General features: G+C 33.8%; 1 protein-coding gene across 2 annotated transcripts in view; it reads right to left on the bottom strand.

Annotated features, from left to right (window-relative positions):
* Window positions 1–1,739: 1,739 nt before the first annotated feature.
* The window catches only part of TECRL (trans-2,3-enoyl-CoA reductase like), a 102,334-nt gene continuing 82,024 nt past the window's right edge, over window positions 1,740–22,049 (bottom strand). Inside the window, exons 8-12 of one of the 2 annotated variants that reach the window (XM_082728035.1) lie at window positions 21,739–21,782; window positions 12,384–12,441; window positions 4,206–4,291; window positions 3,631–3,676; window positions 1,740–2,738 (exon numbers count right to left, since the gene is read on the bottom strand). In XM_082728035.1, coding sequence (XP_082584161.1) covers window positions 2,611–2,738; window positions 3,631–3,676; window positions 4,206–4,291; window positions 12,384–12,441; window positions 21,739–21,782 — 362 coding nt within the window. In that variant the 3' untranslated portion in view covers window positions 1,740–2,610. The remainder of the gene's footprint in view (window positions 2,739–3,630; window positions 3,677–4,205; window positions 4,292–12,383; window positions 12,442–21,738; window positions 21,783–22,049) is intronic. The other variant, XM_082728034.1, reaches the window with a different exon arrangement.

Here is a 22,049-nt window from a genome sequence, read left to right as displayed (position 1 = left end):
TGAAATCCTATGGTATTTTTCTTTCTCTGACTCTTTTCACTTAGCATGATACTCTTTAGCTCCATCCTTGTCATAGTAAATGGCAAGATTTCTTTCTTTTTTATGGCTGAATAGTGTGTCTGTGTGTGTGTATCTGTGTGTACATATACCTATATTCTTTTTATATCATCAATTGACAGACATTTGGGCTACTTCCAAATCTTGGCTATTGTAGATAATGTTGCTGTAAACATGTGTCCCCTTGAACTAGTGTTCTTATATTTGGGTAAATGCCTGATAGTGGGATTATTGGTTATATTTGCAGCATTAATGTTGATAACAAAATGGTGTACATTTATCAGGTTCTTCTTTTTTTTAATTTTTTTTATCTTATTTTTTTAAGTGTCCCAAAATTCACTGTTTATGCACCACACCCAGTGCTCCATGCAATACGTGCCCTCCATAATACCCACCACCAGGCTCAGGCTCCCTTTTTGAGGCGATGATTCCTCCAGGAAATAAAAATTAAAAAGAAATAAATTTCAAAAAGCAGGTCATAACCCATTAACCAAGGTGTGATTCTCAACTGTAAGGAAATGATTGGTACGAGATAGATATGAGGGAATGTAGCACCATGGGAAGAGAGATGTCTGTCCTATATGTATCCCATTCCTCCTTGCTGCATCAAAGAGCTTCTAGTGCTGTAAGAATGTGCAAACTTCCTGGATTGGCATCAATTAGGATCTAGTTAAGAATACATAACATATTCTTTGTCTTTCAACAAAGATAATTATCACAGGTGGTTGATTACATAGATGTATCTGGCGTATGTGGTTTAAAACATTAGTACCTCCTTTTAAGACTTTTGCATGATTCTGTGCTACTTTGCTGAATAGGTATTAGGGAGTTCAATTTGTTGTCTTCCTCTGAGATATTTTAATGCTATACATTTGGGAATGATAACAAAGCTTTTAAAATGGTGCTTTTGTTATCTTTTGAATAATTTGACACACATATTAATGATAGATACCCACAGATGAATACATACTTACACTAACCAAAGATATTTAGTCAAATATGCATATAATCTAACCAGCTTTAATAAGGCTATTTTTTTTTAAAGATTTTATTTATTTGTCAGAGAGAGAGAGAGGGAGAGAATGCGAGCACAGGCAGACAGAATGGCAGGCAGAGACAGAGGGAGAAGCAGGCTCCCCACTGAGCAAGGAGCCCAATTTGGGACTCCATCCCAGGACACTGGGATCATGACCTGAGCTGAAGGCAGCTGCTTAACCAGCTGAGCCACCCAGGCGTCCCGAGGCTATTTTGATATATATGGAGAAATTTGAAAGGCTCTAGAAATTAACAAATCTAAAGAATCCCAATTTAAAAGTGAAAAAAACTCAAATTTGAAAAATAAATATTTAACTGATTTTTCTATCAGTCATCTCCCTGTCATATACATGCATATTCAAATACACACTCACACATATGCAAACAAGCTTTGAGAGGACATAGGACATATTTCCACTCTCAATCTCAAAAGATCTTCAGTGTATTCTGTCATCACATATAATCAATTTGAAATATATATATTTTTAATATATATTTATATATAAAGATTATTTATATGGAAATATAAATATATATTTAATATGCAGTATACATTCAAATGATTTAGTAAAATGTCTAGAAAATATTTTAATTTTTATAGTTTCAGAATGGCAACATAGGATGTATGTATGAGTAAATGAATATGATAAGTTACATGTTTAACTTTTAATATAGGTAGAATTTTCATAAGAAATTGAAATGTACTTTTCAATAACATGTTGAACAATAAAGAAAATAATAAATTACTATCAAAATATGTAAAATTCAAGTGACTTAAATGTCACAATTTTTTTTTTTAACCTTAGAATTCAGGTGTTTAATTGTCTTAAGCAAATAGTATTATAAAATATTGAATGAAGTAAAATCTTGTTTAAGGATCAACCTTTTGAAAATATATTGGGTACTATTTTTTATTAGTCATATTTGTAGTTTCTACTTTTTATTTGCCTCAGGTTTATCCTTCTAAAGATTTTTATTTATTTATTTGACAGAGAAAGATCACAGGTAGGCAGAGAAGCAGGCAGAGAGAGAGGAGGAAGCAAGCTCCCTGCTGAGCAAAGAGCCTGATGTGGGGCTCAATCCCAGGACCCTGAGACCATGACCTGAGCTGAAGGCAGCAGCTTAACCCACTGAGCCACCCAGGTGCCCCTATTCTTCTAAATTTAGCTAGATTCTACCATTTAATACTTCTACTCAGTAAAAGTACTGTAGTTTTGTTTTTGTTTTTGTTTTTAAGATTTTGTTTATTTATTTGACAGAGCGAAATCACAAGCAGTCAGAGAGACAGGCAGAAAGAGAGGGGGAAGCAGGCTCCCCACCGAGCAGAGAGCCCAATGTGGTGCTCAATCCCAGGACCCTGAGATCATGACCTGAGCCGAAGGCAGAGGCTTAACCCACTGAGCTACCCAGGTGCCCCTCAGTAAAAGTACTGTAGTTTTTGAAATTCTGTTAAGTATAGTCAACAATTGCCCATGTCTGATTTATTGAGATTGTATAGTGTTCTTCTATACACTTTTCCTACAGTATGAATGGAATCATTGCTGATTTTCTATGCATATAAGAACTGAATTTCTTCAAATAAATCTTATGTTTCTTTTGTGCCCACAGAGACATCTGGATACTCATCAGAAGTGTAAAAATCCCAACTACAAGAAAAAAAAAAAAAGAAGAAGGAAATAATTATTCTTATTCTTTCTTATTCCTATGATAGATATAGCAAGTTATATTAGAAAAAAACTATCATATTTAGCTCTGAAAATATTTCTCAAGTACTTCATACTTCCATATCAATTTTCTTTACTCATATTAATTACCGAACATAATATATGTTGAACTATTTTTATTGTATGATTGAATAAACATAGAAAGTACATAGCAGAGGTCAAAATAAATCCACATTTTTTTTAAAATTTCTGACACAAAGTATTTCCAAATAAGGAATTTTTAACTCTGAATTCTTCAGTAGGAGCTTTCGGTATGTATATAATATACATATGCACACACACATGCATATGGCAAACTGTATTAATTATGATTCAAAAATTTTATACAGTGGAACAAATAATGGATGAAATGGATGTAAGACATAACCTTTCCAATACATGCAGCCCATTTCAATTTAAATCTCCTATGTGTGTTAAAATGCCCAGCATTTAAGATCACACACTCATGATCCCAGCCTTCCCTTCAGAGACATCATGGACACTTGAAGGACACAACACATACACATGTCTGTGTTCGTGCACAAGAGAGAGTTTCAAGTGACGTGCATTATTACCGCCATTTCTGTTAACAAATTCTTGGTGCTTAATAAATATGTTTGGGCTACATTTTCCAGGTTGGATTAAGCTACGGTTACCTAGATAATTTTGTTTCATTATATTTTAATACTGCTAAAAATATCCAAGATAAAAATAAACATAGAAGCCCCAAATCCTTTTGCATAAATGCCAAACTTTAGCACTATAGAAATTTGTTCTCAGAAACCACTTCTCCCAAAGGTGCATTTACTTAAACATCAAAAAACCTAGGTCTTACCTGGCAGAGTTTGTGTCATGATTGTGAAACTAATCCATGATCCAATCTATTAGATTAAAACATAAATTAATAAATACCTAGATTAATATAGTAGTTTTTTTCATTTGTGATATTATATAGGTAATATGAAAGCTTAAAACACAGTAGGAAAACTATGGGTAGAAATAAATTTCCCCCAAATAATACTTTTGTTGTTAAAAATGATAGTCATAATTCCATAAACAGTATCATATTCATAAAACAAAATGAAAGATTTTGTTCCAAATACTTTGAAGATATAAAAATGAATCCTGAAATATCTTAAGACATTTTATATGAAGATTATATTTTTAAGTAAATACATGTGAAAATATTCAATTTTTGCAGGAAAAATTGTGGTTAAATGTTCCAATTTCCTATGTCTATAACTTGAATTGAAATCATATATCATAATTTATATCCCTGTGCCAAATCTACAGATAAAACCTGTTTATAATCATATATATTAAAGTTTAATATATATGTGAACACATAAACATATGCATTTAGTATATCATGGGATAAAGTTTAATTATTTACATAAATAAATAACATACCTCATAGGTGTAGTTAGGACATGACACCAGGAAAAACATCCATGTGAAGGGGTTATAATTTGGACTTGGAAAACATGCATTAATTCCTTTTAGAAAGAAGGATATAAAATATCAATGATGATACATATTGCAAATTTAATCATATGTCTTATATAATTCTAAATTCCCTGGAATAACTTATACTACATAAAATGTCATCACGTATTTATAGAAACCCATTTCCTAAATTACTCAGAAGAATCCTAGTTTCAAATGTTATGACCTTTTGACTCAAACAGAATATCTGTCATTTTGTATGTCTATAGCTATGTTACAATAAAATTACAGAATATACCATGATAATCAGTTCTTTAAATTCCAATATATAAAGGTTATTTTGCATAATAGATGCAGCTGAATTGCATAGTGAAATAGTAAATGTGCTTTAACAACTGCATGCCTCTTCTTTTTTAGTATCAAAGAAGATGATGTTTTTGGTTGAGATTATTAAATACTTCAAACCTCCCTTTCTATTTAATTAGTGAAAATCCAAAGGGAATTTTATAAGGATGTCATTTATATTAGAAAAGTGTGAAAATCTCTCATAAGAGGATTACAATGAATATCAGCATAGTTAATATTCATAAATACCACATAAATTACTTCTGCTTAGCAATCAGAATTGTTATTTACAGGTTTCATTATACTTAGCATATTGTCACTTGATTTTTGTGATTTTATTTTGCCTTCTAATTTCTTTCAAGAAATGTTTTAGATAACAAATTTATAGTGATTTCAAGTTGAGCTTTGAGCAGTGACATTTGTAAAAGTAAATATGAATTATTACTCCATAGCAAATTTAATCAGATAACACATCAACTAATCTGTTTTAGTTATAATTCTAAAGTCATAATGAAATGTCAGTATGTTGTTTTCAGAAATGTAACTATTGTTAAAATATCAAAGTAAAAATATATATTAGGTACTGTGCAGATTTCATGTACTGCTTATTTCAAGATAAGGATAAATACATATACCATTTAATATTACAGATTCTCTTGATATCGTACATGCAAGTGCCTTTTTGTAACATCCATATATTCATTAGAAGAAAGGTGATTGAGAAACCTACTATCCATGTTATAAAAACTGCATTTCAGAGGTGGAAGATGCACAAAGGATAATCTGGGTTAAACCTACTTTATGACTGTTCAGCCTCTAGTGGTAGTGGAAATGTTCAGGGATTCACAAACATGCATTTCGTCTACTTTGTAGATTTAATAACCAATATGTCTTGGGACCCAGAAAAATATATGTATATAGATACTATCTCCTGTATCTACTTACTGTTAATGTTAAGATGTAAGTCTAGAGGTTACTAATTTAGTACTTGCATTCCCATGAAAGGTTTTCTCAATCAATAGTTACTATTTCTAGTAGAACTTCTATTAAATAAAAGTCAGAAGATTTTTTACATTGCAGTGCTGCACTTCCCAGATTCTTCTTCAGGTATGAATTTATTCCACGGCTTCAGCAATAACTGCTGGCAGAAAACTTTAAACTCTCAGCATCTTCTATGAAGATTGTCAGGCAGAAGATATCAACCTCACACAAGATCATACTTAATCTTTGGTGTAGCCACAATCCAATATTTGACCAATGTGGTAAGTGAAGGATTCATCTCAGAATAACACTGATTGTTCATTGCACCTGTAGCATGCCCCATAGGTTCATCTGAAACTCCCCTTGAAATTGCAGACTCTCAATTTTCTCCCTAAACATGACTATTTTTTTTCCATTCATAAAATCACTCTCTAAGATACCTCCTGAATGCTAATCTCCACTTCAGCATCTGCTCCACTTCAGCATCTGCATCCCAGAAAACTGAACCAACAGCACTTTTTTTTTTTTTTTAGAATGGCATTTTAAAGTGGGATGACCTAATGAATAGCCTGCAATGAGTACTCCATCGTTGACTGTAGGTCTCAGATAGGGGTGGCTACAAGAGTAGCTCTGCAAATATAAAGACTTTCACCAGTGGTATGCTGGCTGCTATACTGGTGGAAAGGAATGCTTTATTTGGTCCAATGAAATTAAGTGGGGATTACTCTCAGTGCTCTGAAATTGAAATTGACAATTGGCAATTAAAATCCAGCTGTGAGAAAGTTAGAGGACCTCATCTGAGAAGCTCTAATCTCTTGCAATGAGAGAAAGACAGAGAGCTGAAGACCAGGACAAGGACTTACTTAAAGAGTAGTCAGGCTTCAAAGAAAAGAGAACTCTGATCCAAACTAGGTCTGCTAAGCCAAGGTTGTTGTTCACAAAATCTTGATATATATAGATTTCCATGTACTCTCTGAACCTGCAGAAGTCATCCACTCACCCCTATTAAAAGTTAGCACACTCCCTTGCTTAAAGGCAATACATATGCCACTATGTTGCAAGAAAATCCCCTCTAGGATATTCTCCATGCCCTCTCTTAACTCCTAAGTTATAGGCTAGGGTTCCCATTCAAATTAACCTACTTGAGTTTGCTCTGGATCTGATAAGGGAACAACAACAACAAAAGATTATGCCCCAATGGACATACAAAACCCAGCTACCATGTGGTAGCATATTATGACATATTATAGCATGTGATTGGGGTGCTTGATGAAAAAGGCATAATATAAAATTGGACAAGAGTAGGTTTATTATGTTGACACAGTCTTCTGAGATATAGGAAATAATGTTCTGCTAAAATGGTACAAACACACTAATGTGCACCTGGAAGCATGAGCAGAGTAATGGCATACAGTAAGTGAGGAAGAAATGTTGGAATTCCATGGCAAGCAGGGGAAAAGGTATCAAATGGTCTGGAAGAGCAGGGATCCTAGACTAGTCTATATAAGGCTGAAAAAGGAAGACCCCTTTCTATGGGAAAATTTTTTTTCATGTCCCATATATCCATGTTTTTTTTTTTTTTAATGTTCTTAGAACTTAGAGCATTTTTCAAAGCTATAAGGAATGTTTTTGTGAAAGGGGCACACCAGCACTAAGATTAGTGTTGTTTTTCTGCAGTTCCAGTCTGCATATAAGTGATGTCATCTTAGAATTAGGATGAACTAGTAGTGATCGAGATTTAAGGATCCATACTTCCCCTTCTCCCAAATCAAGGCATTTTTAGTGGCAGTACTTAGCTGTCATAAGCCAGAATGTGTAGTAAATTCAGAAGAAGTTTGATCCACAAAGGATTATGGACAGTTAAAATAATGAAACATTCGTAGCAACTAGCTGATGTTTACTCAAGACCACTATTTCTGAATTTAAGGAAAATAAGAGATGAATAGAGATGAAAAGAGATTTGGGGCAGCTGACTTAATATAAAATCCTTTCCCAGTTTTTGGACTTCAACCAGTTGTAAGACACTAACCTCATTGGTGGAAGAGCACCCTGGGACCTCAGGAAAGACGACCCTGCAACACTAGAACAAGTATCCATGAAAATTTTATGCTCCAGTTGAGGATTTAGTAGGGGCACTTGAATGATTGGCTCAGTCAGTTAAACATCTCTTGATTTCAGCTCAGGTCATGATCTCAGGGTTGAGAGAACAAGCCTCATGTTGGGCTCCATAATGGGCATGGAGTCTGCTTAAGATTCTCCCTCCCTCTCTCCTTCTCCCCTTCCGCTGACTTAAAAAAGAGAGAGAGAGAGAGAGAATATCTAGGTTATGCCAATAGATAATCCCCTGAGACATTAAATGAGAATGTTGAGGGTAAAAGGAATCTACCAATTTGTAGAGAAGAAAATTAGCACAAATCAGTTGTTTTACCAAGACCATGTACAGTGGTTAAGGCTGTGTACTCTCCCACTAGCATGTCTCTTTTACATTTCCCCCAGAAAGAGAGGCCTACTGGCATCTTCACAAGGCTACTACAAAAAGTATACAAATTGGATCTGTGAAAAAAAAAAAAAAAAAAAAAAGAAAGAGACTGTGATGGTTTCTGTGATACACTGTCAAGATCCCCAGCAGGTATGATGTACTTCTTCCATAAATGCTGGGAGTGCTCGTAGCAGAAAGTTTTCAATTATCAGACCCTCTGAGAGAATGGTTTTTACTAAAGAGAGCTGCCTTATCCTTTGTCATTCACATTTCCCAGAGAGATCCACACCTAAGTTACCTTTTTCCTACTCATTCCAACATAAGACACAAGTCAGCAAGATTATCCTCGCATCAGATACCCCTATAGAATTGACTGAGGCCACCATGAGACAGCATCAATTTCTCACTTAGCAAAATTCTCCTTCCTTTCTTCTTTTCCATACTTTGTAAGAAACTTCTTTTAAACTTATTCTATATCAGATTGTATCTACCGGGGAGCACATTTTGTGACATCTTGTTTAAATAATAAACGTTAAATGATCTCCCTATACATAACTTAGGACTAAAGCACTTCTAAGGAAGAGATATTATTATAAATTTCAATTAATACATAATGGGGAGTAAAAATTCAAAAGTAGCAGAAATTTTTCAAAGCCAACAAAATAACTGGTATTTTTAAAAAGGAGTTTATGTAAGAAAACAAGAATTTACTGTATTATAGAAATCTAGAATTCATGATAAGAAAAAGAAGGTCTACTCTGAGAAATGGTCTGATACTTGATAGGTCAGAACACTGGATATGAAGAACTGAAAGGAGATGAAATGATTTGGAAGCAGTGAGACCAGATGGTTTTCATCTTAGAAAACACTGCTTCCATGAAAAGAAAAGTAGTATCAAAGAGCAGTACATGGGGAAGACATAGCTTGGAGGTTTGGAAGAGAAGGAGAAGAAGAAAACAGTTCTGGGAATTGTGAAGTTAGGATAAAGGAGTGTTTAAAGAATCAAAAGACCCAGTAAAGAAACCCCCCATCCCCTCCAGAATACACTTTAGGGACTCTACTTCAAGCTTCCCATCTGTTATTCCTCTTTTAGGACAATCCATACACTTGAAAATGAACAGAAGTTGATCGGCATTTGTATAAGCTTTCTATGTCAATAAAATAGGAAGGTATTTTCGTCAAGCTGATAAAAACATCCCCCTAAAAAAGAAAATTGAAAAATTTTAACAGAACATGCCTACACAGAAGCATTTGCAGATACCAGAGTACATAACTATTAAGAATTCCAAAACTCCCTCTGCCGCAGCAACATTTTCCTAGGAACAACGCAAAAGGCAAGGGAAGCAAGGGAAAAAATGAACTATTGGGATTTCATAAAGATCAAAAGCTTTTGCACAGCAAAGGAAACAGTTAACAAAATCAAAAGACAACTGACAGAATGGGAGAAGATATTTGCAAACGACATATCAGATAAAGGACTAGTGTCCAGAATCTATAAAGAACTTAGCAAACTCAAAACCCAAAGAACAAATAATCCATTCAAGAAATGGGCAGAGGACATGAACAGACATTTCTGCAAAGAAGACATCCAGATGGCCAACAGACACATGAAAAAGTGCTCCATATCACTCGGCATCAGGGAAATACAAATCAAAACCACAATGAGATATCACCTCACACCAGTCAGAATGGCTAAAATCAACAAGTCAGGAAATGACAGATGCTGGCAAGGATGCGGAGAAAGGGGAACCCTCCTACACTGTTGGTGGGAATGCAAGCTGGTGCAGCCACTCTGGAAAACAGCATGGAGGTTCCTCAAAATGTTGAAAATAGAACTGCCCTATGACCCAGCAATTGCACTATTGGGTATTTACCCTAAAGATACAAACGTAGTGATCCAAAGGGGCACGTGTACCCGAATGTTTATAGCAGCAATGTCCACAATAGCCAAACTATGGAAAGAACCTAGATGTCCATTAACAGATGAATGGATCAAGAAGATGTGGTATATATACACAATGGAATACTATGCAGCCATCAAAAGAAATGAAATCTTGCCATTTGCGACAACATGGATGGAACTAGAGCATATCATGCTTAGCAAAATAAGTCAAGCAGAGAAAGACAACTATCATATGATCTCCCTGATATGAGGAAGTGGTGATGCAACATGGGGGCTTAAGTGGGTAGGAGAAGAATAAATGAAACAAGATGGGATTGGGAGGGAGACAAACCATAAGTGACTCTTAATCTCACAAAACAAACTGAGGGTTGCTGGGGGGAGGGGGTTTGGGAGAAAGGGGTGGTATTATGGACATTGGGGAGGGTATGTGTTTTGGTGAGTGCTGTGAAGTGTGTAAACCTGGTGATTCACAGACCTGTACCCCTGGGGATAAAAATATATGTTTATAAATAATAAAAAATTAATAATTTAAAAAAAAAAGAATTCCAAAACTCAAAATAGATATGGCCAAGAAAAAAAGAATATGAAAGGCGATTGTCCTCAAGAAAGAAATTGTAGAAAAGGAAAAAAGACTTCTCAGTAATACAGACATTTCAATTTGCCTAAGAGTGGAATGTTTAATATAATAGGGAATATTAAGTAGATGAACAAAAACAAACAAAAATTAAAAATAGAAAATGAGGGGCGCCTGGGTGGCTCAGTGGGTTAAGCCACTGCCTTCGGCTCAGGTCATGATCTCAGGGTCCGGGATCGAGTCCCACATCGGGCTCTCTGCTCAGCAGGGAGCCTGCTTCCTTCTCTCTCTCTCTCTCTGCCTGCCTCTCAGTGTACTTGTAATTTCTCTCTGTCAAATAAATAAATAAAATCTTTAAAAAAAAAAAATAGAAAATGAAATATATTAACATATAAAGATATAACTTATATATAATTTACCCCCTGATAATGCCCACAATGCAACAAAACAAATTTTAAACTTCTAGAAATTAAAAAAAAAAAAAAGAAAAAAAAAAAAAAGACATGAATCAACCTCCTGGAAGATTGCATCATGTTTTTGGGAAAATTGTCTTGAAATTATGGACTCTAAAACATATCTGACAAAATTAATAGAATTAGTGTTAAAGAAAAAGTCTTTTGAGTCTCAAGGCAAAAGGAAAAATCAGTCAATTAGTAGAGAAGACAAGATTAGATTGGCATCTGCTTTCTCAAGCTACATACAAACGAGATAAAAGATGAAGTAAATACTGAAGAAAAGTCTTTTTCACATGAACAATTCCAAAGTCCTGTTTGACTTCAGAAACATAATGATTGAAAATTTTCATTTTCAAATCATGATACCATAATCCAAATAGATGAAGAAACTTGAGCAAAGTTTTCCTTTGTAATTCTATATATTATATGAAAAAAAATATTTTGGACAATGTTTCACCAACCTGCCAGAAATATGCAAGTCAAGAAAATGTTAAGACAACCAGTAGATGTTAAAAAACACTTGAGGCAATGCAGCTTTATATTTGCAACTAGACTGATAACAGCATGAATTCCAAATGTTGTACATCGCCATTTGAAATTATAATTAGGGGTGCCTGAGTGACTCAGTGAGTTCAAGCTTCTGCCTTCAGCTCAGGTCATGATCCCAGGGTCCTGGGATCGAGCCCCACGTAGGGCTCTCTGCTCAGCAGGGAACCTGCTTCCCCTCTCTATCTGCGTGCCTCTCTGCCTACTTGTGATCTCTGTCAAATAAATAAATAAAATCTTTTAAAAATAAAATAAAATAAAATAAAATAATAATTAAATTATGTATCATACACAAAAAACAGTATGAATCCATACCTATAATTAAACCTGAATGAGAGGATTGATTTATGAAGAATATCATTATATAAACACTGTGAATTTTGTGAAATACTTTAAACTAACTACTAAATTCAAAATGTCCTCCCTGGCATTGCTATTTCAGTGCTATGGAATTTGCCAAACAAAGATCACTTTTATTAGAAAAAAGTTTAAGTCACTTGAAATACAGTGGGATTATATAAATTTTAATGTAAATTAGATCAAGATTGGGAATCAAGCTAAAATATTGGCATTTATCCTGGATTTTGTACTGCCTTAATTCTTAATCCTCTGTTTATTTTTTACAGATTTAAGTGAGATTGCCATTTGATGTGAGGGGCGTGCACATTTCATTTTAGAGAAACCATTATTAGAAAATATGATTTAGTTCAAATATTTGAAAAATTTAGGCATATAAGAGCTAGAATTGTGACATATTGTCATTAATGTTTCCAACTATTGCTTTAAAAATTGTTTACTAAAGGCTTTTAAAAATAGTAAGTAACATTGTTGAGAGAGAGAGAAAAAAAAAGGGACTAACCTGTATGATTGGGATGAGCCAAGATTACATTGATGAAATGATTTCCAGCTTCACAAACCTGTAAAATATTTTAAACTTTTCAGGGTGATCTATATATTCCTCTTTTAAAATCATATTCTATAGGGGAACCTGGGTGGCTTAGTGTATTGGGTGGCTGCCTTTGGATCAGGTCAACATCCCAAGGTCATGGAATCTAGCCACAAGACCTGCTCCCTGCTCAGTGGGGAGTCTGCCTCTCCCTCTCCATTTGCTACTCCCCTTGCCCCTCTCCCTGCCCCTCTTTCTCTCAAATAAATACAAATTTAAAAAATTAAAAATTATATTTCATAAACTTACCAATATTCATGTGATATATTAATTCCAAAGATCCAAGAGATATATTATTACTCTAACTGCAGGGAGAAGGAAATTCGTACCCTAACAATGATGAAAAAAGCCACTGTAGATATATATTGAATTAACATAATGAGTCACATTGAGCTAGAAACTTTGAAGATATTATTGATCCCTTTTGATAACTGGGTTAAAGTTCCTTTGTTAAAAATCTGGTTGTGCTGATTCTATGCTTTCTACTTGTTTAATAGGTTAAGTTTCCATGCCATGAAGCGAAAAGTCAGGTCAGGAAATACAGACTTGACATAGGTACGCATGCTCTAAATTCATTAGCACTGTAGCAACCCTGTTACTGCAACGGTGGTAGTATGATGCCCATCTGGTTTCAATGTAGTTTAGAGAACTGAGTGTAAACAGTACTGTCCGACAAAGACATGTGCTGCTTGTCTGTCATCTGACCTTTCCAGTCAATAGGCCACAATGACCATCTAAGAATCGTTAAGTCTTACCGACATCTCCAGGGTTGGGGTTAATAATGTTCCCAGTTTGCAGGAGCCAGAGTGGCTCCGTCGGTTGGGGATCTGCCTTCAGCTCAGGTCCTGATCCTGGGGTCCTGGGATCCAGTTCCATAATGGGGCTCCCGGAGCAGGGAGCCTTTTTCTTCCTCTGCCCCTGAACCCCTGCTGGTGATCTCTAGCTTGCTAATAAATAAATAAAATCTTAAAAAAAAAAAGTTCCCAATTTGCAATGTGTCCTCAGAAATTAGTACCCTTTCTTTTGTCATATATACACCTCATCTGATTAACACAATGTATATATTCAAAATTTAATACTTTGTTTATTAATAACAGATTGTTATCCAAAACCGTTATTGCTTAAAGTCATCCAAATTTTCACTATAATATGTCCTATAAATTAAGCATGTTTTTAATTATGTATCTTTCATGCTATTAATCTCTTACCATATATCTGATTTTGTTCTTTTCAACAATTTCTGTATGGATTTCTTCACATGTAATAGTTTTCTAATTTTAGAAAAGGTTCCAAGTTTCTCAAATTATCATTAGGAATAAAAGCTGAATTTTACATTTTCAGATAATAATTTTATAGTTGAACTTATTTTAGGTGAATGTGGGGTAAGAGTGTGAGCCATTGTTGGATGAATTTGTACTCAAATGTCTCATCATTTACTTTTTAGAGGTTACATGATTAAGACATCTGAAATACCATTTCTTCACCTAAATGCTAATATTACATCCTGTCTCATGATGGTTATTTTAGGATGATTAAATGAAATCAAGTGTCGGATATATGAATTACCCAATAAAACTATGATAAATTTAGTTACCAATGTCATTAATTAAAAACTTCTTCAGAGAATAACTCTACATTGATTAATCTTACCTAAATTTCTATCTTACAAAATGGCAGCACTACAAAACATGTAATTACTAAATTAATAATTTGTCATATTTGTTGTCTTCTTATCTTTTGCTCACCTTTTAGTCAAATCTCATGTCATACTTATTTTTAATCACTCACAGGGCCAAATGCAAAATGGAATATCTGATAAAAAATCTTATTAATAAGCCAATTAACTTACCAAATTTTTGTGAACAAACAATATTTTAAAAATTATAGTTTTTTTCAGGAGTGTCTGAGTGGCTCAGTGGGTTAAAGCCTCTGCCTTTGGCTCAGGTCATGATCCCAGGGTCCTGGTATCGAGCCTCGCATCAAGTTCTCTGCTCAGCCTAAAGACTGCTTCCCTCTATCTCTCTCTCTCTGCCTGCCTCTCTGCCTATTTGTGATCTCTGTCTGTTGAATAAAAAAGTCTTTTAAAAAATTATGTTTTTTCTTCTGATAAGACATATTCATTTTATGATTATCAATATTTTAAACTCACTCAACCACCAAATTTTTTTCTCTTTCCTACTTTTCACAACACAACTAAATACAAACCATCAATCTTCTACCCAAAGTATAGGCCATGGAAAAATGAGCATTTAGGCTTCAGTTAGACCACTAGCCATATACTAATGTCATAATTTATCAGTATTTGCCCCTTCCCCATAGCACGACAAATAAAACATAAAACACACTTAAATAAATATAAAAGAAGGAGATAAAAAAGTGGTAAATAATCCAACTTTTCCATCTGCTATTTACAGATAAAATGCATATCTATATACATTCTAGGGGTAGAGAGAGAAAAATCAGCTATATCTATATGTTGAGAAATAGTTTATCATCAATTTAGCAAATCTGTAATGTATTTTAAAGAGCAATTGTAACTATTTTCATCTTTCACCTTAAACACTGGCTTTAAAACTATGAAGAATGAAAGTGTCCACTATAGCTTAATTGACCTGGATAAAAGTGGTTGATATAATTTCCTCTTGGGTCAGAGCTGAATAAGATTAGGAAATTCAGTCAGTGCTATAAAACTCAATATATGGGTCTATCACTGAATACAATTTCAGAAGCACATTAAATGTGAAACATTGGAACATTTTCCAGCATGACTTACACATTTCTCCTGGACTAATTCCTCACTAAATCAGATATCTTCATTTGGCACATTATATATAAACACAATGATTTCAAAAATAATGTTTGAAGAAGTTGCTATCATTAGGTTTGATTTTTCCTTTACTTAAATATTAAATTATCTTATATAGTAAAACATACAGATGTGTTAGAAGAAGCCCAACTTACAGAGATCCACTTTTATGTAATTTCTCTAATGTTATTTATTGCAAGCTTCAGCAGGTGAATATTCTCTACTATATCAGTGAAAACAATAAGTCTATAGAATAAAATTGAGGGGCCCCTGGGTGGCTCCATTAAGGTTTACCTTTGGCTCAGTTCATGATACAAGGATCCTGGGACTGAGTCCTGCATCCAGCTCTCTGCTCAGTGGGGTGTCAGTCTCTCCATCTCCCTCTGGCCCTACCCCTGCCGTGCTCTTTCTCCTGCACTCTCTTTCTTTTAAATAAATAAATTAAATATTAAAAATATTAAATATTATTAAATAATAAATACTATTAAATAATAATAATAATAATAATAATAATAACCTCAAACTCAACACTCAAAAAACCAGATAATCACGTCAAAAAATGGACATTGGGAGCTAGAGAGAAGTGAGTTGGGGGAAATCGGAGGGGGAGACAAATCTCGAGAGACTGTGGACTCAGAAACAAACTGAGGGCCTTGGAGTGGAGGGGAGTCGGGGGTTGGGTGAGCCTGGTGGTGGGTATTAAGGAGGGCACATATTGCATGGAGCACTGGGTGTGGTGCATAAACAATGAATCTTGGAACACTGAGAAAATACAATTAAATTAAAATAAAATAATAATAAAATCTAAACACACTAATGCAAAATTTGTAACCATCAAATAGGCTCTGTCATTTTGTCTTAGTAAAATTGCTTTGGTTTCCACAGTAAAAATAAATAATCTTTATTCTGAGATCTAATAACATTTTTATAGGAATGAAATGATCTATATTATTTCTGTATATATCTGCTCTGCCCAAAGATTTATATATGTTATAATTATTATTAATTATTGACAGATATAAGTTTATAATTTGAGCAATGTAACAGCCATTTTATAAATATAATTTAAAAATTGAATCTGCTAAAATGTTTCTCTGATAATCAGGTTTGTTTTGAATTTTGAAATCAGGTAATTTTCTCTATTTCTAATGATAATAATAATTATTATAAGTCGTCTTATTTATCTTAATATTTCAAGAGTAAGGAAAATCTTGGATTACTCGATAGTTACGAAAAGTTTCATCATGATATGCATCAACTATTATAATCTTGAGAAGTTAGTCTCTACTCTAAAGGATAAAACACATTTGCACAGACATGCTATTTGGTAATATAGGCCAATATTACACAGTTTTTGCATCAGGAGTTTTATAACTAATGATAACATATCATGATGATAACATTATAAAAATTTTTCTAAATCCTAATCTCTACTTTTTAAAATTAGGAAATATACATTTCATTAAAAAAAAGGACAACATGCATTGTGTTCCAGAGCAACTATGTACTATGTTAATTATGGGTTTATCAGAAAATATATATACTAACCAACAGTTTTTTCATTAAGACATTTTTTAGATTAGCTTATAGAAAAATTAAAGGGATGGTTCCAAGATTTCTCATATATCCCTTCCTCCTAAACATGCATATCTTCTTCCATTATCTATGTCCTCCACCAGAGTGGTACTTTTGTCACAACTTGAACCTACATTGACAGATTATAATCACGCAAAGTCCAGAGTTTACATTAGAGTTCACCCCTGGTGTTGTATATCCTGGGTTTGGATAAATATACAATGCCACATATCCATCATCATGGTATCATACAGAGTATTTTCACTGTCCTAAAAATCCTCTGTACACCTCTTCTTCATTCCTTTCTCCACAACTCTTGGCAACCACTGATCTTGTTACTGTTTCCACAGTTCTTTTTTTTTTTTTTTTTAATTTGTTATGTCATATAGTTGGGATCATACCATATTTAGCCTTTTCAGAGATTTTATTTTACTGAGTAATATTCTTTCAACCTTTCCCTGTGTTTTCTCATGGCTTCATGGCTCATTACATTTTAGCACTGAGTAATATTCCATTGTCTGGAGGTATCATAGTCTGGATGTATTATAGTCCATTCACCTACTTTGGCACGTCTTAGTTGCTTCCAAGTCTTGGCAATTACGAATAAAACTGTTGTAAAAACATCCATTTGTAAGGTTCTGTGTAGACATAAGCTTCTGATTCCTTTGGGTAAATACCCAGGAGCACAACTGCTGGATAATATGGTAAAAGTGTATTTAGGTCTGTAAGAAACTGCCAAACTGTTTACCAAAATGGCTAGTTCATTTTGCATTCCCACAGGAATGAATCAAAGTTCCTGCTGTTGGTCCACATCCGTATCTTCATTTGGTGTTGTCAGTGTTCCAGATTCTTGGCCATTGGAACAGGTGTATAGTGTTATCTCATCTCAATTTGCATTTCCCTGATAGGATTCGATTTGGAGCATCTTTTCATATGCTTATTTGCTAACTGTGTATTTTACTGGTAAGGGTCAGTGAAGGTCTTTTGCCCATTTATTAATTTAGCTGTGTGTTTCTTATCCTTGCATTTTAAGAATCCATTGTATATTTCTGATAATGATCTTTTATCAGATGTATCTTTTATAAATATTTTCCCTAAACTATGCTTTTCTTTCTCATTCTCTCTCTCTATTTTTTTTAAGATTTTATTTATTTATTTGACAGACAGAGATTACAAGTAGGCAGAGAGGCAGGCAGAGAGAGGAGGAAGCAGGCTCCATGCTAAGCAGAGATCCCAATGTGGGGCTCGATCCCAGAACCCTGGGATCATTACCTGAGCCAAAGGCAGAGGCTTTAACCCAATGAGGCACCTAGGCGCCCCTCTTTCTCATTCTCTTGACATCATTGCTCACAGACCAGAAGTTTTTAAGATGAATGAAGTCCAACTTACCAGTTTTATCCTCTGTGGATCCTTCTTTAGTGTTTTATCTTAAAAGTCATTATGGTACCTAAAGTCATCTAGGTTTTCTCTTGTATCATCATCTAAGAGTTTTATAGTTTTGCATTTTGTACTTAGGTGTGTGATCCATTTTGAGTTAATCTTTGTGAAGGGTATAAGGTCTGTGTCTAGATTGTTGTTGTTTTTTTTTTTTTTTTTTTTTGTATGTATATATCTAGTTGCTCCAGCAACTTTTTTTCCATTTTCTTCTTATGCTAATTCTTTTTTTCTTATGCTAAGGGGATACATATATCAACAAAACAAAATCCAGGAAGTTGTGCAAACATTAGAAAAATTAGCATTTTCTATTCACTTTATATTATATAAGATTGACCTATGAATTTCCTTTTTTCCCTTCTACATAATAATGATTATCTTATATGTTGATGATCTTAATACAATATAATATTAAAAGCACTTGACTTAAACACAGGTGCTTTTCTTTCCAAACTATTTGCATATGTATTTCTTTTTTTTTTTTTTTTTAAGATTTATTTTATTTGACAGACAGATTACAAGTAGGTAGAGAGGCAGGCGGAGAGAGAGGAGGAAGCAGGCTCCCTGCTGAGCAGAGACCCCGATGCGGGGCTTGATCCCAGGACCCCAGGATCATAACCTGAGCCGAAGGCAGAGGCTCCAACCCACTGAGCCACCCAGGAGCCCCTGCATATGCATTTCTTATGATAAATGTGAAAGGCACACACTTAGGCATTCAGTTATTGTGAATGAAAAAAATATTAACCTTGAAATATAGAATGTTATGTTCTCAATGATACAGTAGGCATCTTCAATTTAGGTGATATATGTGCAAACTCAAACAAGTCGTTTGTTTTTAAATCCTGTATTAGAATCAGTTTCCTGAAACTTACATCTTAATACCATATTTACTTGTGAAAATTAAATGTGTTTTGCCAATATGTAACATTATTAAGAAATTCAGGGCTAGCAGGACTTTTTAATTTGTCATCAAAATTTATAATTTTAGGAGATTGCATGACCCTTCTGTCTCATTTTGAATTTCTATTTGCAACAGAATATAATTACATTCAAAATTTTGACTTTTACATAAGTTTTTTTTTTCATATATACAACAGTATCTATCTCTATATAGTACTATCTCTAAAGGAATAGGTTGTTCTTTTTATATTAATTTAAGTCTATGAATGTAATAGTCAATGTTTGTTATGTGCTTAGGAATGTGGAATTAAAGTTATCACACCTATTGTCTGTATTGAATTTAGACAATGCTACTATTTATCACTATTTGTTTTGATACCTTAGCTACTTACAAGACAGCAACTGTGATAAAATTTTATGACTTGCCTAATTCTCCTTTTTCTTATTTTTCCCCATTTGAAAGGTATTTTAAAAAGTACTGATTAATAAAAACTTGTGTAAAGTTTAAGTACTAGTAGTTTAATTAGGAGGCAAGGTCTTTAAAAGTCTGCGTGGAAAATATATATTACAAACCATTAGAATTTTGCTTGTTTCAATTATGCCTCTTTTTCTCACTTAAAAAAAAATACTATAACTGCTATGGCAAGTGTTTTAAAATGCAGTAACTTTTCTTGCAGTGCCCGGATGGAATAGTCAGTTAAGCATCCACTCTTGGTTTCGGCTCAGGTTGTGATCTCAGGATCCTAAGACTGAGCCCCATGTCAGGCTCTGTGCTTAGGGCAGAGTCGGCTTGAGACTCTCTCTCCTTCTCCCTCTCCTCCTCCACCTCAAATAAATAAATCTTAAAAAGTAAAACAAACAAAAAACAAACAACAAAAAAACCCTATAACTTTTCATAAAAGTTTTCTTTATACTAGAAACATGGATTCATAGCTATACCATGTTAGAGAAAAGGAAATAAATCAAGAATATTATATAAAATGGGAGATGTTAAATATTTATACAGAAATAACAGAAAATAAGTTTCAAAAATGTATAGTGGCTAACATTATGAGGAGGAGAAAAATGAGGGAAAACAGATATGAATCTAAAATATATTTTTAAAAAAACCAAATATGTGGTTATTGCTTTTTTACCCACTAATTAATTCTTCCAATGGCTCAAATTTACTGAGTACTTACTATATAGAGATCATTTGACTTGATACAAGAGGATCAACAAAAAAGACATCAAAATAAACAAACTGAAACCTTGCTAATTATGAGCAATATACACATGTAGAATGTTAAAATGTGGTGATATATTGACAAGAAATTAAGAATTATGAATTAAGAAATTATGAATAATAATTTCATAATTAAGAAATTATGAATAAAGAAATGATTTTTGTTCTTCATTCAAGCAAGGAGTATTTCTGTTATGCACAAAACTAGGTGTTTAAAATATTAAAGAAGGACCTGCCCCTGCCACAGCCAATAAGTAGAAGATGTTATTAACTAAAGTATTAATTAAAATACACACACACACACACATAAGCATGAGAACTTTTAACAAAGTGGTGTGATCTGTGCCTTGTTTGAAATTGTGGGGTATAAGTTATGCAATACCAGCTTCACAAAGGATATAGACTTATATATAAATCAAAGGAATTTATCAATACACCAGGGACCAGGAATCATGGGAGTGAATCTATCAAGGACAATGAAGAAGAACATAAATAAAGAATAGAAGCATAGGTTATATAGTGGAATTTTATGGGGTAGGAAGGAAAATATGTGTTTAATGAAATAATGCATTTTGGAAATAATAATCTGTTGTATTCAGATTGATATGTTCCCAATTCCAACAATGCATATGTAAAGCTAAATAGAATGATCTAAATAACTGGATTGAGAACGCTTAGAAAAGACATTTCATCCCAAAAAGCAGACTGTTTTCATTCAGAATAAGTTAAATTAACATTATGCCAAGGGGCTTTTTAGATGTCCATCTGTTAGGCTCAAAATACTTTTGTTCTTAGAGGTTTGTAAGTGTATAGACAATAGGAAGAATTACTAAGTAGGATTTTTTTCAAATTCTACTAGATTCCCAATTATTCTAATCATCCTTCATAGATGAGTAGAACATTTTGATTAAGAGATTTAGTGAGCTAAAAAAAATTTAGAGAGCTAATGGCTTGATTCAGGGTAATCATTTAACTTACTCCACTTAATATCATTAAGTATATAATACAAAAAGAGATCATATTTTCTACATGTGAAATCCTCAAATATAATTTGTTGTGCATTCTTTTTTTTTTATATTTTATTTATTTATTTGACAGAGAGAGATCACAGTAAACAGAGAGGCAAGCAGAGAGGGAGAGGAGGAAGCAGGCTCCCGCTGAGCAGAGAGCCCAGCAGAGAGCCTGGGACTCGATCCCAGGACCCTGAGGTCATGACCTGAGCCGAAGGCAGCGGCTTAACCCACTGAGACACCCAGGCGCCCCTGTTTTGCATTCTTAATAGCACTACAATTAGAGCGTGAATAGCAAGTAATAAAAGTAATACATACCAAAAAATTGATAGCAGATACTGCGACTTGCCGGTTTCCAAACGCTAGAAAGTAGAAAAAGAAGATCTAATTCAAACATTCATATTTTGGATTGCCACACTATAAACACAACTAAAGCAATGTTGATTGGGTATTACTACCCTCTAATCCAAAGTACACTGATGTATGTAATTGACCCTTTGGGATAATACTTATGCAATCTGAAGGGATAAAAACATTTTTGCTTTCAACATACACTTTTTTTCTAAGTCACCTAATTATATTTGAAATACAACAGGTATCTATTTTAAATTTCTATTATTAAACTCTTT

Source organism: Mustela nivalis (genome assembly GCF_964662115.1).
Source record: "Mustela nivalis genome assembly, chromosome: 4".
Taxonomy (NCBI): Eukaryota; Metazoa; Chordata; class Mammalia; order Carnivora; family Mustelidae; genus Mustela; species Mustela nivalis.
This window is presented reverse-complemented; position numbering and strand designations above follow the sequence as displayed.